At 46.5% G+C, this 27,956-nt stretch overlaps 1 protein-coding gene across 2 annotated transcripts in view; it reads left to right on the top strand.

The window, feature by feature from the left end:
• Positions 1–27,956, top strand: part of Imp (IGF-II mRNA-binding protein) — a 55,896-nt gene that overhangs the window by 8,073 nt on the left and 19,867 nt on the right. The window contains exon 1 of one of the 2 annotated variants that reach the window (XM_069124152.1): positions 4,498–6,249. The exons of the other annotated variant lie outside the window; for it this stretch is intronic. Coding sequence (XP_068980253.1) covers positions 6,161–6,249 — 89 coding nt within the window. The 5' untranslated portion in view covers positions 4,498–6,160. Of the gene's footprint in view, positions 1–4,497; positions 6,250–27,956 lie in introns of those variants that run through there. 2 annotated transcript variants of the gene reach the window in all.

Raw genomic sequence — 27,956 nt, 5'->3', positions numbered from 1 at the left:
TTAAAACGTAAGTCGCGCGTAAAGAATCGAATAACGAGCGTTCGATTTCGATGTTACTTTGGTCGTTCGAAAATACATATAATGGTTTGGCGTGAAAGAAAATACTCTTTTAACTATGATGTATATACATGTATATATTTTTATTATATATTTTGTTCATCATGGAAAACGCATCAAGGAAGAGTAAGATTATCCCAATCCTAAATATCTTATCCCGATATCCTTAAACTCCTGTATCCTTACCTATCTTACAGCTTCCCATTTCCTTGTTTTAGGGGTAGCGGCGACGCCCTACCGGAATCTTCAGTTGGCCAAGTTGGCAGTGGTTGGAGGTGAGTCATTTTTCCCAGCCTTTCCGCTTTACTCACTGACCTGTAAGACACATATTTCCTGCCACTAAACGTTCTACGATATCGCGAAAAACAGTCTCGCGAACAAACGCATCGCACGAGATGAACGAGACTACGTTCTTTTTTTTTTTATTGAATTACCGTAAAACGTTTCAATTTCGGTTGGTTTACGATAAAGTATCAAGCGAGAAGCACGAGTCGATTGTTATTCGTACGAGTTAACGATTCAAAAACAAAACACAATGCACTTTTTGTGGGGAATCCACGTCTTAATGTTAAGTAACCAGATCTATTTCGATTCTGTACGTTCTCTTGAAACAAAAGCTTTGATAAATATTTGAGACTGGACGTTTATCGAATACCAAATGCACGAATGCCTTCAATTTCTTGCAAATTTACGATTAATTCGCTTATAACCGCGCAAGTTGGAAAATTCGTTTATTCGCTTAATACGATTGTAACGTGTATTTTATTCGTCATCGATCGGTCAACGTCCAATTATGTTTAAAACATACTTTTCATCCATTGTACGATAAGAAAAGGATAAATCACTGCACTAACTTTCTTGAAAAATACCATTTTTTCGATGGGATTTTCTTTACCGAATAAAGCAGTATTGGATAGCAGCGGAGAAAGCTTTCCCAGCCTGTCCTGAGACATCCGGACTCCTGGTGCGAAAATTCTTCAAGGGTGCGTGGCCACTATTGATTCCAGGGATCCGCCACCCTTACGCACCCTCGCATTTCTCTTTCCCTCTCTCTTTTCCCCCGTTACCCTCTCTGTCCCCACCTAAATTCTCCCTTTTCCCCTTGTACACCGACGTCTTCTATATTCCCCTTGGAGGACCCTTTCCTCCTGGCCCGAATTACGTCGCTCCTCCTTGCTTTCCTTCCATCGGCTGATCCACCCTGGAGGGGTAAAAGCCGCTCTCGTTCGTTCCCTTCGTCTCGGATCGCTCGTTTCCACGGCCGTCCCAGTTATTAAACTACCCACTCCACGATTTTATGGAATCACGTGGATCGCATTGCCATTGGAAATTACGTTGATAACAGCGGCCAAGTAATTATATTCGGTCGCATTCGTACGCTTACGATCCGGTTTACGTAATCGTTTAAAAAACCTAACCGGCTTTAGGAAACAACACGCGGCGCTAGAGACGCGCGTAAATTCAAAGGCGTCGTTCAACATTCTTGGAAATATCGTTTTCCTAAGAGCGACCCGCTCTTAGCCTTGAACGATACAATGGAACGAAGATAGTTTCCACCAAGGTCGACAACAGATCCATTAATTTTTATACGCCCGGAAACCATTTACCGATCCCACGCCAGATCTTGGCCACGCTTCATTGATACCGATATTTACGAGCCGTGCAACTATTAATTATCTTTAAACACTGCCTTAACCTACCCCAACCGTCATTACCGCGTGGAACAAAGAGCCGCCACGCTCGCAACTCCACACTTTCGTCTGGGCATGAATGACCAACTGAATTCGATGCTATTTCGTACTTGCATGATAGGACGACGATATATAATTTTCGAATTACTGCAGTCGGTCTACGAGTAAATTCTACGTACGATCAGATTCTCCGAACAGGTTGCGAAAGCTCGTCGATATTTCGTTTCTTCGTCGGTTCGTCCGATTTGCGTCGTGTCGATTGATATATTTTTATCGAGTCCGCGAGTAATAAGCTAGTAAGGTAAGTGTGACGATTTCTTTGTCTGGTAAAGGGAAAATAAGTCGCAAACTGTGGAAGACGGTTCCAGGAAGCTGATGTGGATTTATGCTCGATGAAGAGGATAATCGATTGATCATTTAACGAATTAGTCGATGGAGGCTAAGAGGGAAGAAAAAGTGTGGGACAAACGACGCTGGAGCTTTTACGTGCTGACCCGATCATGTGATGACTCTCGACGATATATTATGGAAAATACATGTTACGGGTTTTATTATTAATTCGCGAGAATTGCCTACGTTCCGGTAGATTATTCGCTTCTATGTGCATTATTTTTATATTACTGTATCGTTATCGAAGAACAACGATGCCTGGCTTGAGTATTCTTATTAAATCGATAAATCAAATTACACTTTTTCCCGTTTGTCTGAAACTTTATTCGACGGCGAACATCGGAAAATTCGTTTCGTCTAAGCATACACGAACGATTGGATTTTTATTTGTTGCGCCGAAAAGAACGGTATTTCTATCGCTCGTTAAGTTACCCTCTGTAATAAAAATTCATAGTGAAACCACGCGACCACATAGCACGCTCAAAATTCAAGTTCGACCCGGTGTTCTAACTGGCTGTCCACTTGTTTATAATGGATCAACGTTTCTTCGGTTATGTGACCACTCCCCTCGCGGTGTTCCCTTCTCTTTTTTCTTTTTTTCTCTTTTCTCTCTTTCTTCGAACCCCCTTGGCGTAATTCGGTGATTCGTAATCATCGTTTGTTTTCTTCCGGAAGAACATGACGCAAGTTGTACAGGTGTGCCATTCAGATCAAATGCCAGTAGAACTCGTCCCGATATTCTACACGGCATTGGCCGCGGAATGACCGAATTTAAACTAGCTAAGGATAAATGAATATTCCTTTTATCGTTGCGAGGAATGTACGAAACGAAAGACCATAGATTGACATTTAGTTTGACGTGATCTAGATGTAGAAGAAACCGAGTGATTCTAAACGGACATTTTCTTTTTGCAAATGGTATTTTATAACGTACGAGGGACGTACGAGGATTGCTTTCGATTCTGACAGAGCATAACGAAACTCAATTATGGTAGGTGTTTGAACGCATCAGAAATTCAAGTGCCATCCGGCCATAGAGTTCTGTGAATGATAAATCTAGTTCAAGGATAACACCCTCGTCATTGCCAAAGATAATGAGGATGAAACGTGAGCGCAGAAAAGCCAGGAATATCCGTGGTCGACCTGCACCCATATACCTGCAGGCATGCACAAAAGAAAGGCGAATCCTTCCTTCCTACCTGGCCGAACAAAGCGAGACCTCCGTAACGGAATCAATCCTGTAGTTCTACGGAGAACCAGGAATCCGTACTTCCAACGTTCGATAAAACTCTATGCATAGATTCGAAGGTTCGACGATTGTACTTTGCCGATTCGAAGGTTAATGAATCGTGAGTGAAATGCACGTGAAATAACGTACAGAGCGGTGTCTTTTAGAACTTGGCGGTGGTTGGGCACTTGTAATCTCCCCCTTTTCGACTCACAAGTTGATCAGAGAAGTACTCTTGACTTTGTAGAGGCAAAGGGTGAAGCGTTACGTTTCTTATTTATCTGGCAAGTCGATGGTACGAAACGATATATTTCAAATGAAAATTTTCCGAAATCTAGCACGATAATTTATTATTAAATTTATGTTTCTATGTTTCCAACTATCTACGTTTACGATCGTTCAGGTTTTCCATGAAACAGGAAAAATTGTATTTGCACGATACGATAGACCGTAGGGTACGCATTTAGAAGTATGGATAATTCAAAACCGGAGGGAAGTCGTGGAAACTCGGTGTACGCGATGACTCGATTTCTATCTATCATCCGACACCTTTACATTGTTCACGTTCGCAGCACACTTCGCAGAAGTGCCATAAATTAGGTAGCAGGAGAATGGAGCGAGAAATGGAAAAACAACTTTTAGTGTTTACCGGCATCCATCAGATGGCGACTCTGTACACGAGCAACGTGGTACGCCAGTCGTGTGAAAGTACGAGAAATGTACGTGTTTAATAGATAGTTGAATGAAATCTCTATCGCGAGTATTGTTTTTTGTCGAAAGCGAAGAGAAAGGTAAGTTGAACGCGACGATGGAAAAACGATGAGGAGCAAGATGGCATTCGTGCGAAGAAAATGTTCCAGCTTTGATATACCCACGCAGGATAGCGGAGGAGAACGTTTTCCTATTCACCCTTCTCTGTCGAGTCTCACACGCCGGTACGATGGTCTATGTCTTTGGTGGGGACGAACAGTAAGGCTTCCCCTTGATCGGGAGAGGGAAGAACAGTTAGTAGAGGGGAGGAAAGCCGGTAAAGGGTGGGGGTATATTGGGCGCGGCCTAGGACGGCCGCGCACCGCGTTGTTATAAAAATAATATCAGTGTACCAGCGCGCTTTCTCGCTAGATATCCCTGCCAATATAACCGCCGTCAGCGTAGCACGCTGCTGTTAGTCGTGTGTGTGTTTTTCTTCCGATTCGACACCCGTGTGCGTTCGCGCTTCCGGATAGGTGTGCGTAAAACTCGGACGAGAATCTGCCTGTCTCGACGCGCATTTATACCCCATTGATCGTCGCGTATTCGTCGTGATCGCAAGCAGCGCTGATCGAAACGCTCGGCAAAAACGGAGAAAGGGGTAGTAGAGAACGAAAGGGAGGGAAAGTTAGAGTAAGAGAAAGAGAGAGAGAGAGAGAGAGAGAGAAAGAAAGAATCACCGGAGAACAGAGAAAGGACGACGCACCCACGTATACGTGCACTGAGTTAAGGCCAGTGTCATTTACGAATATACTAAAACGCAGTCGCACGGTAAAGAGGCCGGGTGTCGTGTCACTTCGTATTCGGTAGAGTAAAACGGCGCATCGGTATACCACCTTTGTAACACGACCGAATAATCCACGTGCGTCTTCGACGTATATGTACATGTATATAAGTGTTACGTACAAAGAGAGGACCAACGTAATTGCGAGAGGAGGACGTATCTTTTTTTTTCTACCGGCGTTACTAACCCGTTGTGTCATCGCGTAAAACGGTGTCCATCATTCTTCTTGTTCTTCTTCTTCTTCGAGAGCAGTAGCGGGAACCGGATAACGCACAGTCCCGAGATCGTACTGATCAACCAATCACGTACGAGCACTAGACTGTCTGTTCAGTTTAGTTGGTAAAAGTGCTCGCGCGTCTTCGATACGTGGAGGGATTTCTCCGTTAGTTAGAAAGAGAGAAGGAGCGGCGGCAGCGTGCGCAAGGAAGAAGGAGAAAGCGGTGGTAAGGGAATCGAGGGGAAGGGGTACGGTAGTAGAAAGCCGCCGGAGCAAGGAGGCAAGGAGGAAAGTACGGAAACTACTCCACCCGCAAGAGTTTCTTTTCGGCAGTCGTTGAGAGAACAAGAGACGAACGACGAGACGCTATCTTTCTATCATTTGGAAGGAAGTTACTGGGAGCAGTGTGCCGCGTGGATCGTCCTTAACTCGTTATTTCGTTTTTTCTTTTTGTTTGCCACGCTGTCTCGCGAGGCCTTTAATAATCGCTACCGATTACCGTGTGCCACGCGTGGTCGTCGTGTGTCATCATTGTGAAAAGGGTGAAGGAAGAAAGACCGATATCGTGTGTTCAACGAAAGAGACGAAGCGTGTGCCGGAGAATCAGAAAAAAAGAGGGAGAAGGAACACGCGTGGAGGAGTACGAAATTAAGGAGGCGAGAGAGGACGCTACTGTACGGAGAACCGAGAGAAAGAGTTTATACGCGGTGTCTTGGTCGTGTATACGTCGTCGTGCGTCCTATTTTCATCCTTTTTCTTGCTCTCCTCTCTTTCATTCGTGCTCGTTCTGTCGCGCGAACGAGAAATCAGCCAGTGTTTAGTGCCAGTGTTTGTCTACCTCAGTCGATTAGCGGTAGCTAACGGCGAAAAGCTGCATTATAAAAGATATTTAGAAGAAAAGATAAATTTATATATATATACATAATATATAATATAATATATATTATATTGAACAGTGCTAAATACAACTTCAAGTATTGTTGTAAATAATTCGTCGGTTTTTGTGTGAAATTGGCAACGAACATTAACAACAACAAAAAATCATGTCCCTGGATAAGTTTGCAGAAGGTGGCGTGTTGCAGAAGGAAATGGAGCGTTTAGAAATGGAGGAGAAAAACGGCGATGCCACGAGGTAAATTAGTCATCCTCTATTTACGAATCTCCGATGCTTGTATCGTGTTTCCGGTGAGGTTAGAAATTCACCGATACCATTCGCCGATCACACCGCGTATCTAACCATTTCGCGCCTTTTCTTCTCCCTACGATTCGCCAATTTTTTTTCCAATTATTTTTACCTTTCGTTTTTCCCTATATCCTCGCTATACGATTAACAGCTCTGTTCCTTCGATATGTTTTAACGTCCTTCTCCATATACCCATGATGTACCTATCCAATCAACAGCAATCTTTCTTTAGCGTAGATTACTTACAAACGCACGTACGTATCGTTGGAACTGCTGCAATAACAAGAAACAGCCGTGCATCGTTGGCAAAGATTTTCGTTCGCTGTATGGGAAAATTTACGAATACGCTGATGTTACAAGCTTGCTTTTGGGAATAGGTTGATAATAACAAACATGAAACGATATTAGGGCTCACCTAACGGTTCTCTGTATCAACAGATCAGCCACAAACACTCGATATATACATACGCAGGCACACAAGCACACGACGAAAGTAACTTTTCAAAGACGATGAAATATTAACGGTATTACATGGATACTGTATTCCACGAAATTTATCGTGTTTGACGCGAGAAATTTTTCATTTATTCCACTGCGTGTCGTTGTTACATAAGATTTTAAAATCACGTTTAATGCTTTGGTAATTAAATTACGTAATGGCTATATTTTTCTCTAAGTTTGTTCGATCGTCTAATTTACGCTACTCTTCTGGTCTGATCGTCCCGTAGATAACCATGTAATTCGTCGCAGATATTTGCTTCGTGATCTATCCGAGCCATTGGTTCACCGTATCGTAATCCCACTGACTAACTAAACATCGAACATTGACTTCCGGTATATACTTTATTTCGCGCGTGACAAGTATAAAATTACATGAATTCGTTTGGCAAGTCCATTGGCCATGAATAAAAAGAAAATGTAGATTTCTGTTACGTTCTTGGAAGTGAGGATTTTAAAACGGAAATTCGGCGCTCGCTCGCCGTGTTAGTTTTATCAAAGTCGAAGCTTTCGTAATAGCTGATTCATTTCGTGAAATCTCTCGGCATTGGTGGTGGTACGTGTCGTTAGAAGCTAACCATTCTGTCCAGCCAGTTGTTTTTCTAGAACTTTATGTGGAACGATACTAGCGGGCCGAGTAATAACTTTTCAAGTAGCCGAAACGCGTGTTAATAGGCCGTGAATATGCTCGATTCTTTGTCCTTAACAGAGCAGAATACGCTTTTCTTTATTACTTACTTCAACTTCCTGGTTACACGTTGTGTAACTGTGGTACTTTTGTTTTTTCCTTTTGGTAAGTTGGTCATAGCCTTGATATCGCACGTGGCGCAGCTTTGCGATCGTCCCTGAAATTCGGCTGGTTTCGGCGTCAACAAGGCGGGAAATGAAAATTCTACGTTAACGCTTATTTAACTTGGCCGAGAAACGTCTCAGCCGTTGTAATTAATTCACTTGCTTGTCCGCGATACACCAGTGACGATATGCTACAACATTTGTCGCAGTTCCGAAATATTCGCCACAGAGGCGAGAAATGTCTTGCACCGTTTCAAACGCATCTCGAACCATTTTAAGAATTCTCGGTTTGTATATTTCGCAGAAAAGTATTCGATTGCGGGATGAAAAATCAATTAAAAAATTTACGCCAAGCACGCGTGACGTTACAACGAGAAGATTATGTTACGCGAAGAATCAGATTTTTATTAGAACTTTAATTAAATCGGTGATCTAGCGGAAATTCGAGACTCGATAATCCAGAATAAATGAATCGTGGACGCGAGTTCGAAGATACGATGGCCGAAACGAAACGCAATGTTATAATAGTGATTCACTGGAAAGAGGCGCACGATAAAGGTCGGCCGAAAAAAATGTCCACGTGGGCACTCGTAGTAGATACAGGCGTTTACGTGTCACGGTAATGCCAACGTACGGTGGCGTAAAAATAGAGAGTGGCCACCGGCAAAGATATTTTACGTGAAACGACGAGACACTGTTATGATCAATTATATATCGGAACCCAGAGATTTCCTTCTGGCATCGTAAATAATCCGGAATAAAAGTATATATGATCGTGTTGTGACTAGTTTTTTTTTTTTCTCGAGGTCAATGCAAACAGTATGAAAATATGAGCCACGAAGGGAGTTGAGATAGTTCGAGCAATGGCCCCCGTCCGCTTTCACGACTAAAACTAAATCAGGAGAATTGAAAATATTTTAGGAAGGTAGCATCATCGATTATACGTAGGAATTAAAGTAGAAAATTGTATTTTCCAAAAAAAATATTTATTTCACGATACGGTAACGATGCGATATTATCGATAATGGAAACGTAGAGGTTAGGTGTAGCAAAGTAATATTCGGCTTGTTGGATATTCGGCGATAGTTACGAAGTTACGGAGACGATTTACATATTGCGTGGAACAGAATTTGCGTCGAAGACACCAAACTCGAATTTCGCTGTAGCGATGCAGGACACGTTAATACACCGGCATATTCTCGAAGACACGTGGAATTCCAGCATTCGATTTGTACTTAAAACTTTCCACACACAGAGCGAGAGGTGCCTGAGTTTCGTGCTACTTCGTGCTGCTTCTGCCATTTCTCGACCTCGTACCTACAACGATCGTCGTCATCATCGGTGTATCGTTAGGAATATAATTGCGGTAAAATCGTTTTATCTTTGGCTGTTCGTACTTTTTCCGTAATGCATTTGTACTATTCTTCGAGATATATTTTAATTCTATGAGAATCTTCAAGATGGAATAATTTCCCGAAAGAAAAGTAAATGTTCGTTTTGTATTTGTTCTAAACATCTTTCGCTCGTTTAGCAATCTTCGATGGTCTGTAATCGAATTTCAGTAAAATTCTCTTTAGGATCTTCGATCGTGTGTTTCAACGTTGGCAGCATTGCCGTGACATGCTACACGCCATAAACACGTTATACCGACGTTCGTAGCTTAATTGTAACCTACTAGACAACCTTGCTCTTCGACACGATCGATTCATTTTCGAGCGAAATCGTACGAAATCTGTGACCGATCGCCGCGGACTTTGCCAAATGTTCTAAATAATTAAGCGGTGATTCTAATTCGGATATAATTAGACGTAAATAGATAGAATTTGTAGCGAATAGCGACGAGCAACGAATTTATGGAATAACTTATTACACGGAGTTCGCAATTTTAATATTAATATAGTGTAATATACGATATACAAATATAGCGAGATCGATGCTTAACAACAACACGGGAATACGATCTATCGATGAATCGACGAATAGATCGAAGCGTGTAAGAGGAAACGTTCGACACTTTGATAAACGATATTGCGTGTCCCCACGAAACGCGCGTCAGCGTTGTACGTGGCTCTATCTTTTGGTGGAAACGCGCATCAAACTTTTTCCACATCGGTAACGTAGGTGTCTATATATGCGAAGTTTGAGCGGAAAACTCGATCGGATCGAACGATACGTCGTAAAGAGAAGTTATCTAAACGGGATTTTAATTTCTATTTGATTTAACGATTAACCTAACGACTGTCGAATAAAACTATACAATTTCAAAGGACGTATTTGCAGATAAAATTGCAATAAAAATAAATTGCAGTAATTTACCGGAAAGTTATTTTCAAGAAAGTTATCTTGGTTGTAAACGAATATTTACAAAATACGTTTGCGACGGTTCACAAAAGTTTTTCCCTTCTTTTCGTGCGTTCACAATGGACAAATACAGGGACCGTGGCGATAGGATCGCGTTTCGGTCAGCCATCCATCGATTTCTCAAAGGTTTTCATTTGTCTACGTCAAAATTTCTGTTCGGGAAATCTCGAACAAAAGGTTCAGGTATATCTTGTCTGCATTGTTAGGGCCACATCTGCGTCCGTTTGATCGTGTTTCGAAAGGTCGGGGCCGATTTCTAGGAAGGTTGAAATTAGTTCCTTAATGCTTTTCTCTACCTGAGTTTTAAGTCCTTGAATACGCTTAAAGACGAGTATTCCACCTATCGATCAGTGTTGCAGTGTCAGCCGTTTCCAAATAATATTTTTTTCCCATTTCCAAATGTTATTTCCTTCTTCGTAGTTTCCATCTGTTCTTCCTTTCTTTCCCAAATCTCTGCATGCATTTCCAAAAAAAAAAATCCACGTTCCCCCGTTGCCTACCACATTGGAAGAAAATGACAAAAGAAAGTTCACAAGTCGGTACATCCACGTTCCTTTTTAACGATGGCAATGCGTGTTCGCCTTAACGAACGATGCTTCCCAGCAAAGAAAATTCCGCGTTTCTTGCAGACGATTTTGAATTTTAAGGAAGTTTAGAAAATTTTAATAACCGAAATACGTAAGCAAATAGGAACTCGTCCAATCTGCAATTTGCTGTACGAAACCGCATCGAAGAAATAAAATTTCGATCTAATTATCGAAAGTATCCCTTGTGCGATCTAATTTAAAATCGCCACGCGAAATAGTTCGATCGATGAGCTTTGTTTCGTTGATTCTCTGCACGTAAAAGACCACGTTACAATAGCGAAATGGTAGCGTTTTTATCGCGGAAATCTCTTGTTCGAGCAACGAAATGCCGCGAGATTCGCCAGCGAACGGAATTGGTAAATGAAACGCTCGATAAATCGTACGCCTGGTTTTCACGTGACTCGTTCGTTTCCTTTAACGGGACAATAATTCGCCAACGTTAGACGAAATTCGGTAGAACCTCTGGTTTTGTACTGGAAGGAAGAGCCGAGACGAAGAAATCGTAGCGTAGAAATGGCTGGCGGTTTCCATAGGGTAGACGGCCGCCATTTGCAAACCAGCCTTCACTGCCACGCACATTCATTAGCATACAAGTTGATACCAGTTGAACCACCATAATATTACGACATCTTTCACCACGTTCGACAACGTTTATTTTCTCCATTAACGGATTTTAACGTAGATCTTAAGGTTCACGCTTTCTTGCTGCTTCGGCTATTTCTTTTTCTCTTCTGTTTTTTTTCCTTTTTCTTCCCAGCTCTATATTACGTGGAATTTCAGAAAATTTCGCTTATGGTCTCTCTTATCTATCTATATATATATATATATATAAGGGAAGAATTTAATATCAGCTAAACTAAGGCGTAAATTACGATTCGTCAAATTTAATAAAAACGATTCGTGTGTTTCGCTGTATCTTAATTAAGATAAAGCAATTTATGGTATTTATGGTAGAAAAATGGTAACACCGCTGAATATGTCGCCCAATCACAGGGGAGGATGTTATTTAAAAATTTCTTTTTTATTATTTAATTTATACTTTAGAATTTGTGCAGCTGGATATTTGCTAAATTTTTCTAACTTAATCGCTAAATAACACGTGGATGGTTACTCCCAGCGGGATACCATCGTCCAATTTCACTATTTTATTTCTTTAGCGAGGTCAGTTGGGTGTTTTCTCTTTGGTCTTCTATTCAGTTGGATGTTTTCTCTTTGGTCTTCTTTTAATAAGAGTTTTACTCGCTTCAGCAGCCAGCTGGTTCCATGTGTTGTTGCCTTTCTTTCTTTCCTTTGAAAAGTCGAAGGAATTTGCTGTGGCGATAAAGAGCACTGAGAAATTTAGTAGCCGTAAATGAATACGCAACGAGTTGGCGATTTTATCTCGTTCGATATTACGATATTGTAAAATGTTTACCGTGAAAATTCAAGCGTTATCGATCGGCAGGAAAAAGAATGCGGTACGCGAGAGCTGAAGCACATCCGCTAATTCGAAATTGGAGCATCGCGCTCGCCTTTAAATAGCGTTCTCCGATCGATGTGATCGATGCGTTTATTATTTTCCAAAGAATTACATAATAATAGGTACCTGACTTACGTAAGTCAGGTAACGAGTCGGTTCGACGTATTATCTTAAAGCGCGGAGAATTTATTTGGCGAGCGGTGTCCTCGTTTAGGAAGACGCGTTCGCTCACTACAAATCGGAGTAGCGCGCGTTAGCCTCGCGATAATTGTGGAATTCTCCCGGGTCAGCTCGTTCGCAGTTGTTTGCACTTTCTCTTGGTGTGCGTCGCGAGCTCGCCGAACGTTCGTACACCTCGTGAAACGTCGTTGAAGAGAAAAAGAAAAAAAGAAAAAAAAAAGAAGAGAAGAGGAAGAAGGAGGAGCGATCGGTAGGTCGCGTCGTTTCTTCGGGCTAGTCTTTCGTCTTTCGTCATCGCGTTCGTTCTGAGAACAGCAAACGAATCCGTAAAGAAGCTGCTCGTACCAGAGTCAGCGGTTTCTTCCGGTGTTAATGGTCCTCTTATCTCACCTCGACGTGAATAAACGACGAAGGATGCACTTAATTCTCACTGCGCGTTAAAACCTCCACGTTTCGACCGTGTGGATTTTAACTATCGCCAGTTTTAACTAGCTTCGCCGGCACTGCCACAGATCCGCGTCGACGTAGTTTCTTACGCGAAACTACAACGTGCCACTGTCGTCGATTAATCCAGACGTTGACACTGGCGTTAACATTGCGTTAAACAAAGGCGGACTGGAAATTCGGAATCTTCGTAAAAAGAAAGTCGACGATCGAAAAGGTGGACGCGCCTGCAGAGTAAGGTCCCGGAGGCTTGGCGAGCCACGGTATCCACGTGAAAATTATAATTGCCGTGAAACAGCCGAGATAAGGGTGTCGCGATACCAAGTAATAACGTGTAATTACGACACACTCGTACGCACATAAGGTATAATACAAAATTCATTTACATGCCACCCAGACTCTTTCTTAACGTGATTATACTTAATACGCCGAAATTAAGATCTCTCGTCGTACTATTATTCGTTTTTACTCGAGTATAACGTATCGGCGTAAATGTTGCAGCCAGATGCTACGTTAATCGACTGCTCACCGCGACGCTGCTTCGTCGAAAATATCGCGTCGTCGATGAAACCGAACCGTTAGCCGACACAAACGTTACCACCGTAATTCTCGATACACCGTTTGCCCCGTAATTGTTTGGGAGTAGGAAAAAAAAGAAAGAAAAAAAAGCCAATGGAATAGCAGAACCTCGAGCGTGTATCAAGTGGTATTTGTCAGCGACGTACACGCCGCACGATACGTTTTTCCGCGAGTCCGCGGGTAACACGCAACGAGTCGCCGCACCGGCCAGTCGTTGGTTAGACCAACGCGGAGTTTACGTTTTGATTGGTCTCGTCTTTTTCGTTTCTCGTTCTGGTGCTCGTGAACGAAGGTCACGCGAACTTACGTACAGAGCCGCGCGTATCTGCCTCGAAGGATCGAGGCGGGAGCATCACTTATTCAACGTTACCGCTTCCACGTTCAGTCTTTGGTTGGTTTACGTGCGCGTCTCGGGACGTCGTAAAGAAGGAAACACCGGTATACAGCGATGAAAAACAACAAAGAAGAAGCTACGTATAGCCGGCTATCTGGTGCGTCGTGTCCTATAGGCTGGCGTTCGCGTGGGTGGCTTTATCGTGGTCTCGTTGTCCGATTCAAGATTAATGGTAAACTGGCCGGAGGAAATGAAACTTCTCTCGGGTCGAATTCGAAACGACTTTTGTAGAATCGCCAGAGTCAACCGCATCGAAGCTGTCGCGTTTAAGGCTACCGTTGTAGTTCGTCGTCGAGCTTACGAGAGACAGGGTCGCGATAATTCTGTTATCCCCGATGAAACCGCGAACCCTTAAAAGCATTCTAGCTGCCGCTTTTAGCTCCCGGACGGTATACAAATAGGAAAAAATCGTCTCTAAATCGGTTAGCTTATCGATTCGTGAAAGCTCTTCTACGCTTTCGGATTCGAAACCCAATGTCGACAGCCGCTGTCCAATCACCACCGGTCAAGACGACGGGTTTCGTCTTTCTCGCGTACAGGCGTCGTCGTCGTCTCTCGAAGCGAATCGCGAGAGACGACGGGGGCCGATCGAGAGACGCGAGATGAAATAATACGCGCGGTGAGAAAAGAGAAAAGCGGAGGAGACAGCGAGAGAAGAAGGAAGCGCGAGTCGGGCCCCGTACGAAATTTTCATAAAATTTCGTAATCTGCGACTGAGACTGTCCCACGCGTTCTAACGCGCTTTTGTCCGTGGAGCCCCGTGAAATCGTCGTCGTCGTCGTCTTCGTCGTCCTCGTGGTTCTTTGCTTTTCTCCGCCGCGGAATACGTCGATGTGGCGCACTCGCCTCTTTCCCGCTCTGTGCAGCATCGCGGAACGAATGTACCGGCGTGTAGTACATTTAATTAATCCCTGGCTGGTCTACCGGCGACGCCGAGACGCCGTTTTTTCCCACCCTCGCGCGCCCCACCTCAACCTGCATCCCCCTCGCCCTTGGCTAAAATAGCCGCATTCCGTAAATTCGATTAAAACTATAATCGGCGCAATGCCGCTGGATAAAAGGAGATTGAAAGGAGAATGGGAGGATCGAGCGAAGAGATCGCGATGCAGGAAACAGTTCTCATTTATGTCCCGCTCTTTTTTTCCCAACTCCCTGCGCGCTGGTTATTTTGCATCAAGTGCGTGGCTATTATCTTTTTCTCTGCTTCGGTAGAAATTGAATTTTACGTTTAATGGATTTTTCCCGATTTTCCCAGGCTGTCGACCGATTCGGGAAATGAAGTCGACGCGGCTAACGCGCGCGTATCGAGGGTGATTTTTTTAAATTTCGCCGCAGCATCGAACGACGTCGACAAGACGCGCGTACCTTCCACTCGTTGTTCCACCAACTTTTCAGACGTGTCCGATCGAAGTTGGCCGAAACGTTACTGGTCTTCTATCGCGAACATCTTTCATAGCGTTCCCTATTATCGCCACGTTCGATTAAACACCCTGGAGGAAGAAGCGCGACGACCTCGTGCCCGCTTTCTTCTTCCGATCGCCTTCCACCCAGGTAGAATCTGGACTCTTCCGCTTGGAAGTCTCGCGAAGCGACGATACCACCGAGGATATCGCGTTGCACACGTAGGCTCGCGATTTAGTATCGTCGAGGTGCGGTATTTCCCCCGTGAACTTTAGGCTCAGTCCGTCGAAACGGCTGCTGCCGGATGGGACATCGTCGATCCTCGCTGATCGGTGTTTGGTCGTTGGTGGCAGATTCGCGTGAAATTTGCGCGAAACTTGGACGATGCCGCGACCTACAGGCGCGTATGCTTCGCCCACGCACCTTCCCAAAGTATTGATTACTTTCTGCCTGTGAGAAGGAAGGGACGGGAACGTGGGGCGGCAGAGAGGAGAAGGAAGAGGAAGCGGTAGAGGAGATGGAGAAGGTCGGAGGGAGTAGAATCGGAGTAGAAGGGGTTCTGTCTCTCTCTTCCTCCCTCGTTCCTTCCCCCTGCCCGCCCTGCCTGTCTCTCACCCTCTCTTTCACACACACACACACATGTACGCACAGGCGCGCGTTTCACTCGCTCGCACGTATCCTTTCGTAGTCTCGCGCTCGTTTCTCCGCTTCTCTCCCTCTTCGTTACCTCGCTTCTGCTCCTATCCGAGAACCGCGCCTTCTTCTTTTCGCCGCCGCTTTCACGGATCATCTCGCTCTCGCCTTCGTTCGTCCTTTCATTTCGCCAGGAGCTACTACCATCGACACCGGCGACCATCCACTCGGACAGAAACGCGTGGCTCTCGTATCCGAACTCGTTAGGAAGAGCCGGTCGAGAGGATTGCGGCGATCGCGCGAAATCGATTGTTTTTCATGGGAAAATGTCTCGATTGGTCGCTCGTCCCGGCTCTTCTCTCTTCGTTGTACGCGTCGTCGAAACGCGAATCTCGATAGAGACGCGGCGACGAAAAATCGTTGCAGCTATTCTCACGGGAATTCGTCGTCACCGCCAGGCGAATAATCGACAACCTCGAACGTCCGACAAGATCACCGTATTTTAATTATTCCGACGACCAAGCGACTCGATGCTCGAGCACCGAGTAGAATTTTTACGCCAACCGGGCACAATCGGAGATAATTTCTCGAAACGTTACGCTTCGCTCGGATCGATCGACACGGCCGATCCGATCGAGGATACGTGCGATCCGATCGAGAAAACGGGGACGTATCGTGGTGCTCGTGGCTGGTCTCTACGATTGGCTCGCGGTGGATCTCGTAGCCGGCCGTAACTCGAACGATTCCCGGGCAGGATGTAAGGAGAGTCGATCGACCGGCCGACCACAGCCAAGGACGTAAATCGGAGTCGTCGGGGCCCGGGATCGCCGCTGCTTTTCAAACGGGGCGAAACTCTTTAATTTCGCATCGCCATAAATAATTTGACCGCAGACCCGTGGCTTTCCTGGAAGCAGGCCTTGCTCTTTCCAGACGCCGACAACACCTCCTCCGTCTCGACCGCATAACTTGACATGTATCATACGCGCTGCCATTTTCGTTCGCCGATAGATCGTCGCGATCGGCTACGCCGTTCTTCGCCCGCTGATCCAAGTTCAAACAGCGATGCCGAACTAACACGCCCGAGAATGGTCGGCAGATTAGAAACGTAGAACGTCCGTTGTTGAAATCTCCGAGGAAGATTCGGCGTAAAATGTGCAATTTCTCGGCGATGATCGGCGAATCGATCGAATCTCTCGTACGTCGTCGCGCGAAAGAGACAAAGCGCGACTCGGCGAGCGAGCGCGATCCGGCAATCGGCATAAATCGCTGAAAGTGCGACTAATTATTACGAAAGAGATTCCGGTTGCGGTAAACGTTTGGAGTATTCGCTCGAACGTCTAAACTGGAATTATTAACGATGGAATGTCTAATCCGATCCGAGGGGCAGGGGGATAAATCGTCCGTGGAAATGTAGGTCAAAAGTGAACGTCGATCGACGTGACTCGTTAGAAGAGAGAGACCGTTGCCACGGTATACGCGATCGCTAAAGATACCACGGCGGATCTGGGTCCATTTGCTTTTGAACTCTCCTGCGACTTTCCCAAATCCGGCACACGTGCATAATAGACAAGATCTGCTGACACGGATACCGAATCGCCCGATTACGATCGAATATAACCGCGTCCGATATATATGGTCCTTAAATATTTCGCGATTTTCCAAACGAAAGCTGCAAACCGTATCGCGCTTCTTCTTCTTCTTCCTCTTCTTGATCTGGCGATCTTACAACGTTGCGTCTAGGGTTCGCCATTTTTCCCAGATTTTCTTCGGAATTCGGCGATAATTCGTTGATCCGTTGATATACTTGCACCTAGTCGGAAAGACAAAGAACGCTTTGTTCGACCGACCTTCATAGGTTTTTTTAGCTTCATAGGATCCAGAGATCCTCGAGAAAACGAAGATCGGTATTTATCATCGACCGGCGATGGTGAAACCGCGTGAAAATATTTTCACCGAGAGAAAGGAAGAAGCGTAAAGCGGGCGGACGCGCGCGGACTGGCACGGAATGACGGACCCATCTTCGTTATCAGTGTACACGCCGTCAATTTTCGTAGGCGCGGATCGGGCAGCCGTGTAATCGCTTCGCGTAGTACTAACTTTCGTAGTCTCGCCGAATCGATCCGTGTTCGGTCGGTTTCAACGAACCGGCATGGCACCGGTACCGGCACCGGCTATCCGACGTACGCCGTAACCGCGCGCGTTCTCCTCCCACCGTTTCGTATCTCGAAGCGCGACCAAATCTCCCAACCGGACGTCTCTAACGATCCACCTTCTCTTTCTTTGTTTCAGGTAAGACGCGTTCGCAGTGATTTCACGCCCTTGGATCTCTCGGAAAGATCGCGTCCGAGAGTCTGCAGCCGGCTCGAGAGACTCGCGTGACTCTCTCCGATCAACCCATTGACAGATTCTCCGTTTCTCCGTTGTATTATCGGCAAATTACGCGGGCCAAAGTATCAGTGTTTAACGTCGGACAGAGATTTTTCTCGTAATCGGTGTATACCGAAAATTGAATTTGTCGATGGGTTATTATAGGAAGGGGAGAAAAGAAAAGAAAAACAAAAAGGTATGGAAGAAAGACGGAGACGAGCTTTTGCTCGGTTTCCAGCAACAGTTTCCAAGGGATACAGAGCGGTGAGTGATGATCGCGCAGCGTCGTCCCACTCTATCTTTTATAGCCTTTATTCGGTTGAAAGAGCCCGGCATTATGGTCGATCTAGGTAAAATTGCCAGCTGTAACGGGCATTATTCCCGGAATAGGAAAAGAGAAACGGCTCGCGAGTTTATTAATCGATCGACTGGGACACGATGGATCTTAGACCGGGCAACGTTTTTCGAAACTGGCAGCGCGCTACGACGATACCCGGCCACCGCTTCCCACCTGTCGCGCTATTTCGATAGTTGCTTTCGACCAGTTTCCAACCATTCGAAACTTTCGCCTTCCCTATACCTCTGTTTCGCTATTCGTCTACTCTCGCGCTCCTTGCTAAGGAGAACGTGGCTCGTCGCGCAGCCCCTTTCGCTTATCGTCGCGATTGTATCGTTGGAATCCATCCCACGTTGACGATGTCTGGCATTGAACGCGATCGCGAAATTACGCGGTGGAACGCCAGTTGTACGAAAACTCGGTTTACACCGATGAAATTTTAACGTTGCCTGATTAAGCGAACTTCAGCGGAGTTGCTATTGTTCCAACTATAGCTGAGCGAGCGGTCGATTCGCTTACCAGTACGAACGTCTAACAGTAAGACGTAAACGGTGTAGAGGCACGCGTTACGCGACACGCTCTCACGCTTCGCCGTCGATGCGAGTTTGCAACGTTGTTACGTAGCTGTTCGGGGAGCAAATGTTTCGCGGAATCCTGTTATACGAGCATGAACTCCTATTAACCGAACGAAAACTCGTAGATGGCGGGCAGAAGTAGGTGGACTCCTGTTACACGAACGACCCGGTTATACGAAGCAACTTGCGTCTTCCGACAGCTTCGTATAGACCAAGTTCTAGCGTGCTAGATTTTTCGCGAGGACACGAGAGAAAGAAACAACGGATACTCGGAAGCAAACGCGATCGTTAGATTTTATAATCGAGCGGTGTAGAGAAAAAGTTCGGTGGACGTAGATTCGCTCGATTACAACGTCTGTCGCAGGGAATCGACTTCGATTACGATCGGATATGATTGCTGCGGATCCACGTGGCTACTCGGCGAGTTAAAAGCCGCGGATGAACAAGCGGTATTTGCGCGGCCTCGACAGGATAAGGCTTGGAGGGGTGCGGAAAGAAGTATCGGGCGTGTCTTTCAAAACCAAGTCCTCTTTTATTATGGCAGAGCAAACAAATTCTTTCAATCGTGGCCTCTTCGCTATCGTCCTCCCTTTGAGATTAAACGTAGCCATCCAGTCGAGCTCTCCTGGTTCGATTCAGTTTTTTTCGAGTATTTAAGTACAGTCCGGGGCAAAAGTCGTCGCGAAAACTTGCAGCCGACCTTTTCCTTTCTCTTCTCGTTTCTTTTTCTTTTGTTTTTGGAAACGCGACGCTCCGTTTTTGCGTCTCGTTATCCGTTCGTTCGATCGGAAAGCTGGACGCTGATCGTGACCGATCGTGCGTGAAAGTTGGAAAAGTTGGCGTGCAAAGGGTAACGAAATGGCAGAATAATAGAGCGGTGGAAAGATCGCGCGAGAGATGCGAACGTAAAAGTGGAAACATCGAGGCCAGGCAACTTTGCGCGACGTAATTTGCATGAAACGAGCGTGGTTGGACGAAAGTTTCTCTCCTTTTCCTGGAAAGAAGCGAAGTTGACGAGGGGAAACAGAGAAGCGTGTTACGGGTACTCGACGCCGGTCCGTCCGCGAATTTCCCGCTTCCGTGTTTCGAGCGCGCGTTCCAACGCGTCTACCAAAATCCCTTCGTTATCCCGCCCAGTGATATTTCGTCGGAGCGCGTTGTCCGCGTGTCGGGTAAATCGGCATGTGCGACCGTCGAACGCATCGATCGTCACGCAACCTTAAACGCCATCGGCCGAACCTGTAAGATTTCATCGGCTAAACGGCGAAGAGCGTGCGTGCAGGGTAGGATCGCGGTGGTGTATCGATGCCGAGGAACCTGTAGAAGAGAGAGAGAGAGAGAGAGAGAGAGAGAGAGAGAGAGAGAGCGTTTTAGCCGGCTTGTACCCTGGCCTTGAAATTTCTCTCTCGGTCTCCACCCTCGTGCCTCTCGCGTTGCCTCATGGAGAAAATAAGCAAGGCCGGTGGTGGAGATAGGAGAAAGAGCGAGAGAGACGAAGCAGAAACGCGCGAGGGAACGATGGAGGAAGAGAGACGGGCCGAGAGAGAAGATAGCAGTGCCCAGCGAGTGCGACCCTGCTCGCGATAAGTTTGCACAGAGAGCGAGAGTGCGTAGAAAGAGAAAGCAGAAACGGTTTGCTATGGAAAGGGAAAGAGAAAGGAGGTTCGGAGGGTGTACGGTCGAAGGGCGAAGAAGAGAAGGGAGAAAGGGAACAGCGGCTCGTGTATGCGGAGGATAGAGCGGTGGTTTGGGTCGTGGGGGTTGGCAGGGGCAGAGGGGCAGAATCACCGCGACGCCGGCTTCGGCGGAACCTTCGTAGTGGGAGTGGGCCGGGGGGTGGTAGCGGCGTTGGACGAGTAAGAGGGTTGGAATGGAAGTCGTGAAAGTCCAGAATAGGGTTGGAGGAGCGACGAAAGGGGCGCCACGTGCTACGGGAGAGGGTCGTTCATCCCCGGGTCAAGGTTACCCTCCTCGCGGACCTCACCCTCGCGACTACCAGCATCGTGCCATTTACCCTCAGCATCGCGGTTGCACAGCCACCATCGATCCTTATTTTGCTTTTTCTCCCTAGCACCTTTCGGCGAACTCTTGGGCGATTGTTTCGCCCGGGTTTCTTACTCCGTCGAAACTTTGCCGCTTCCTTCTGCCACGTTGTCGGTCGGTCGGTGGTGGGTGCCCTTTTCTTCCTGGGTCAAGGTTATCCTCGCAGCAGATTCGATCGGTTGACCGGCGAATCTCGTTCCTCGTTTCCACCCCCGGGCCACTCGACGATCGTTCGTTTTCTCGTCCGAGTATTTCCCGTACTCTCGAAACGCGTTGCAAACGAGAAGCATCTCTGCTCCTCTTCGCGTAGGCGCATACGCACGCCGGGTTCGTTGGTCCGGTACGATCAGCGAGGAAATCGAATCGGTATGAAAGCAGCCGTTTGTTTCTCCGTCAGCCGTGGCCAATTTTGACGGAGCTGAGAAACGTTGGCGGTGCGTGGAGGACCTCTCGTTCCCGGGCTAAGCTCTCTGTCGACGACGGGCTGTCTCGTTAGGCGGCGGGGATTATTAAATTCGCGTGCACCAGGTCCGGCTGACTTTTATCAACAAATGCATATGACGTGCATGAATGCACTTTGCGATTCATTAATCTGATGGAAGACCACTCGTGATCCTGAATGTACTCCCACTGGCCCTGGGCGTTTACCCCGGGCTTGCCTCGGCTGCAACTCTTTTTATCGATCCTTGTGCACAGACCGATACTTCCGCGCCTTTCATCGGCCAATCAGGGCTACGCCTCGGACGTTGAAATAAAAATTGCCGATGCCGCTGTCGCCAAGACGCGCGCAATTTTCCTCGCGAATCCTCGCCGTGAAAATTCGTCGTAAATCCCCGCGTCTTCGTCCAGAAACCCTTCGAATCGTCTTTTCGTCTCGTTTCTTCGTTTCGCGGTTTATCGTCGTGCAATTTTCGTTTCCGTGTTAACGAAAAAGAAGGAGAGAGAAAGAACGCGTTATCGATCACGAAACACGCCACCCGAGCACACGAGCAATCGCGTTGTCGCTTTCGTGCGAGAGACGTTCTACGAGCGAAAACCATGAGTAATTCAGACGACGTTCGATGCCGTAGACGTGTCCCGCTCGACTATCGAGGTTGTTCTGTACGGGACACCGTATACACCCATGTTTCGCGTGTTTCCAATTTTGACGAGCGCCAACCGATTTCCGTCTTCCGTAGTTTCCCACGAACGAACGTTTCCACCGACGAGTTCATTTTCTTAATCGAGAGATTGTAACTGCTTCGAACAGGTAGCACGTGTTACGCGGTCGTTGACTATGCGCGATTACTCGCACGAGATACATACTCGATGGTTACTCGAGACATCGTCGTAACATTTGTACGTGGGGGACGGGATATTTTGCGTCAAGTTGGCAGACCTCTGCCGACAGCAGCGGAGTAACGCCCGATAAGGTTGCGCAGCCGGAATGAAATTTCTTGACGGAAACCATAAAACGTTGTTACCCCAAAAATTGCATCGCCGCCACCTCCGTTTCACTCGTGAGCAATAAAACGGGAGTTTTGGCAGCGGTGCAGGCCCTCGTAAAAGTCGCTCCATTCTTTGACACCAGCCTGCAATTCTGTCGTTCTCTGGCGCGCGCCGATACGCCGCGTTAAAGGAAAATCAGGATTAAACCTTCATCGAGTGGCGCGTATAGCACGGCAACGGGCACGGACGGCATTTGGTCGGAAGAATGTGACGTCGCATAAAAGAAACGTTGCTGCGAGATTTCTCTTCGGCGTTGTGCGTTGTACCGGAGTAGCTTCGGTGTTTGGTCGCTGTGTATAGCTATCTGCACGGTAAATCCAGCCGAGCCAAAACAACGAAAAGAATGCTATTGTACCGCTTTGGTAAATTTGTCTTGCGTTCCGTGACGTTAGGGATTCGTCGTCGCAATTCTGTCTTCCTTCCGGTATCGTGTCAATTTGAATGCATTCGCTTCGCCATGACGCATAATTCGCGAATGCCCGGGGAAGAAACGAGTCTCTGTGTAGGGTAGGATCGCCATAAACTCTCGTTCTCTCTTATTTATCACCCTCTGTGTGTACCATTCCTTCGCTCATCCGCTCGGCAAACCTACCATTGTCGGCAGGAGGGAAGGAAGGGGCAGCGAGTTAAGAATGCATTTCGCGTTCGTCTGCCCACGGCTTCTCTTCGTATACACAGCGATTAAACGCAAAGCCAATAGAGAGAGTTATTAAAAGAGCAGGACCATCTTTTTCTCGGCGGTTTTATCGCGCGTTTAAATTCATCGAAACGCGTATCGATTTATACTACGCGAGTCGAACCGTGCTATTTTCACACGATCGCTTCTTACGTGCTTCTTCGCTGTTTTACGGTCAAGCGTTCCGTATTTTTCCTTTCCACCACCAAAATATTCTCCGCTGTATATTTCAGCGCGTCGACGATCAAACGCGCGAGAATCGCTGTACCGCGTACTCGATATCTTACGAGCGTTGATCTTCGCACGATACGCGAACGCTGTTTTTCTTTTTCTTTCTTCTTGCGCGTCCCATCGATTTCTCCGCAAACGGTCACAAATTTCGAGCCGCGAGGGGTTAGTTCCATATTTAAGGGAGTCCGGTTGAACGCGGTACGAGCACTTCCGGAAAGGAACGAGCGGATCCTTCTACCCATCCTCTCCGATATATATGCACTTGGCATTTGTCTACCCACGCTTGATGCCTTCGCGATGTTTATGCGATTCACCGATGCAAAGGTGGAGAAGGAGGAGAAGTAAGAGAACCGGGAACCGTAGACGGGATGGAAGGGGATGAGGCTGGAAGAATCGTCTCCCTTCTGAAATAATGTCGAGTATACCGAACGCAGGAACGTAACCAAGGGAGTGCACCCGCTTATTGCCTTAAATTGCTAATTGGGCTTAGGACCGACGCTGCCTTTCCACAGCGACGAGCTCTCTCTTTCTCTCATCTATCTATCTCTATCTCTATCTCTGTGTCTCTCCTTTCTGTATGGCCCGAATCTCTACCGTCTCTCTCTTTTCTCCACTCGGTTGGTCGGTTCTTTTTCATTCGCCGCATAGATCCCCGAGTTCGACTTCCTCGATGCCTATTGTCGATGTCAGACCCTTCGCCTCCTCCCTGTTGCAGCGGCAAGAGGGAAGGAGCAAGAAGAAAAGTCTGGACGAAGGAACAGGGGCGCCAGTCACGAGAGCGACAGAGATTAACGCACCCTGGTTCTCTTCTCCCCTGTAGAAACAGCATTTACCCCCATTGTTTTCTCATCTCTAAAAATTTAACAGGATCGACGCATGATGCCTTTTCAAATCTGCACGCGGGACTCCTTTTTGCCTCCTTCTCCTCTCTCTCTCTCTCTCTCTCTTCCTCTCTCTCTCTCTTCTTCTTACCCCTCGTTCCACCTACGCGAGTGAAGAGACAGGCGTATTAGCAAGGGGTTGGCCAGAATTACGACACTTGCGAGTCATTTCTTTTCTTCTTCTTCCTTTTGTCATGCACTGAGAGACATTTAGGACGCTGGCGGCGTTCTTGCGCATGGAAATTCTTGAAAGGGACGAAGGAGTGGTTGACGGGACTGCTGGATGTATAGAAAGTGAATCGTTGGTAGGTGATTGAAAGCGTGGCAGGGTTTTGTGCGTTCGTCGTGTTTCGTTTGTATCGAAAGCGCGTCATGTGTCGGCGCGGTGTCGTTATTTTCCTAAGCTGGCTCGTGCTGCGTATTGCGAGCCGAATGTGAACGGGCCGTTGTGACAGGTAAAAAAAAGCAAAAAGTAATCGCGTGGTTTCGCCAACCGATTCCTCGACTCACCTGCCGGTTGGATAGCGCGATGGGCATACTCGCCAACAGTTTGTTCTTTATCGTATTATCGTACACCCGTATACGTACCCAGCGTAGACTAATCTTGATACTGTTCCGCTCACCACCGAGTGATACTTACGCGGTTACTGGTTTCGGCGTCGCACGCTCGTGCGTCGTTTAAAAACGAAAATAAAACCGGACGAAGAAGCCGGAGAAAGAAATTAGCATTAATTGACCTCGTAGCCCGTAACCGGGTAAGAAAAAAGGAGCGCAAGAAACGCGACAGTTTCCGAGAAGCAATAAAATAATACAATCGCATCTCGCGTACACCGTAAACTTGAACAATCCATGGAATCGAGGCTGAGGCAGGCCGCGTGTGCGACTTTCGCTTCCGTTTCGCCGGAGTAAAATCGCCGATAATACATGGAAAGCCATATCGATTGTAAACAGGAGGAGAAAAAATGTTGAAACGATCCGACAATCATAGGTGTCTGTCGGCCACGTGGCAGCTGCTTCAACAGCTGTTACCACCCCGATGCATCAGAAGGTGCGCCAGTTTTTTTCTTCTTGGTGCTGATTTTTAATGTCGCGATATCATGCGCGGAACGCGGCTCGGTGCTCGCGTGCACGCTCTCTACCCCGTCACAAAAAGGAAGACACCGCTGTTGCCAAAAGCGCCAGCCTTTCCGACCAAATTATCTCTTCTGTTCATCTTCATTCACAGTTCTTACACCGATTGACAGCTACGAAACCGTACCACCACGCGCTCTAACAACATCCTACGTTGAAATTGTTAATCCTTTCTCGCAACACCGCCGTATTCGATTAATCCTCGTTGTTTGGTCCAGGCAACGGACATGATCCGATGTATACGTACGCTCGTCTATACGGCGCGAAGAACGATCGATAAAAATTTTCGGAAAACGCGAAACGTATCGTACTCGAAATCGTAAGAATCGTCCGCAGCAGGTTCGCTGGTAAATCCGAAAATCTAAAAATTTGAATATTTTTGATGGGGAAAGCTCGCTTCGCGGACTTTTTTCACGGCGCGTTAAAAAAATTTTTAATCGTTTTTAACGCGGTCTGTTCTATTCGCGAGCGAAGCGAGGATGAATAAAAAAAAAAAAAAAAAAAAGAAGAGATAACGCGATCGACATTACGCAGTAATAAATGAATTAAAATAGGGTTAGCGAAACGTGGAGTACGCGCGCGTACTTCCCGGAACGCGTGCTCAATACAATCGGGAAATTAATTATAGGAGAATTCTCGACGAGTGTCCGTGGCTGCCGCGTGTTCGCCGGCCAGTCGTTTTTACGTACAAACAAAATTGTTCGCGCAACGAGTGTTTTTCTGTCCACGTTTTTCCCGTTTCTTCGCCGGGGAGAGCCGTACGCATGGTCGAGCCAGCACCGGTCCGGGATATTGATTAATTAGGAAAAATTCACGTTGAATGGTCCGTCAACTTGTAAAATGGAAGTAAAAGAATGAAAAAAAAAATTCGCACGCGGATGAAGGGCCTATTCAGATGTTGCCGGTTTTTCGATGAATTCATCGAATATTTACACACGACAGTATTGGAGCGGGCTTTCCGATTCTCTTTCGGCCACCGCCCTTTTTTCGCCTGTAGAATATTTTTCAGCATATTTAGGTCTATATATATATATATAAGCGTCGCGCGAGGCACGATGCAGAAGATAATTTATTTATCTATACGTGCATGGAATTTGAATATCTTCTCGTACGAATACCGCGTGGAAAAAAGAAGATGCGTGACTGTCGGATTATCGAACGAACTTGAACTCACGGTGGATTGGTTGACGCAATGTTTTTTAAAATCCAGCGTAAACGTAATAGGTTGGCGTTATTCGATGCAGAACGAATAGTCGTGGCATAAGATTACGATAAAATCATATGATTATTTTTGTGTTCGATCGGTTGGATCGTGAGCGTTTTGTTGTTCCTAGTGGCACGCTTCCAACGACTGACTCTGTCCGACCGATTCCTCCCGCGTGATTTTACTTTCAAATTGTTGACGATTACGCTAGACCTCTTCAAGTTTCGATAACGGCGAATTATCGATACAGACGGGGTAAGATCTCTTTAGGGTGTTCTTTCTTCGTTCGTCTTGCTCTTCAAGGCGGTTGAAACGCTTGCCTGTCTAAAAATCACCATCATTATGTACTCAAATTCAGCTCTCCGCAAAACAACTCGAAATACAGCGAGATTTTTCCCTGAATGGGAAGAAGAAGGACGTCTCGAGTGTACGGAGATTTTACATCGACTTATTTAGATGGAGAATCGTTGTTGGTCGATTGGTTCCGAGGAAATTCTTCGTTCCGATCGGCTTCGTCAGTTTCGTTTCGATTCTCGGGTATCTTCGATCGCGAATAAATATCAAAGAAAACGAACGATTGACAATTAGAAAATGTCTGGTTGATCCGTTACTCGATTATTCCAAATAGGCGAACGTCTTTCGATTTCTACAGTTTCGTTCAGCATCGTGATTATTGACAAGGATAAAAATATGCGTCTATTAAGATCGCGTAGAGATAATATTAGTTTCACAGAAGGAAGCGAATTCTGCAAACTCTCCGCGCTATGAATTCGCGTGCATTGTAATCTCTCGCCTTAACGCGGTTCGTGTCTCTCCGTATATCTTCGTGCAAGTTCGATTTCCGCGCTGATTGAGCGTGGCGCTCGGGTCGACCGGCTCTTCTCGCGTTCGCAGTTCGCGGCGGGACGTGAGCCAGTGTGTCGTGAAGAATTTTTTTTGTTCGCTAAATCTATCGCGAATAGGTAACGTTCGTGATTTTCGTCTTTGTATCGTTGTTCCGATTTGTGTACGTGTTGCGAGTCAACGCCCTTTCCGTTCAGCGCGCGACAGCGCGTCGAAATTCAACGGGACTGCTGGCAAAAGTGGTTCCAGAGTTTGCTACTATCTTCATCGTATCACGGACACGTGGTATCACTAAAATCACGTATATACAGTACGGTGTGAGTTGGATGGATTTTATTCGTCGCTTCAATTTATCAACGTGTCTCGATTACGTTTCGACCGCGCAGGGCCACTGTACAAAATTTTTGTGCGTTCAACCTATACGTGTGTGTATAAGTGACGAAGCGAATTCCAAAACGCCAACGATTTTTCTTCTACGTCATATGGAACCAGCTTGTACCACGCCGTCGACGATTAATCCGCGAGTTCGATCCCTGTGAATCGAAAGTGTGT

The sequence above is a fragment of the Bombus flavifrons genome, chromosome 11 (assembly GCF_040668555.2).
Source record: "Bombus flavifrons isolate JBK064 chromosome 11, iyBomFlav1_principal, whole genome shotgun sequence".
NCBI classification, from domain to species: Eukaryota; Metazoa; Arthropoda; class Insecta; order Hymenoptera; family Apidae; genus Bombus; species Bombus flavifrons.
Note: the sequence above shows the minus strand (reverse complement) of the source record. Positions and strands in the feature narration are given on the sequence as shown.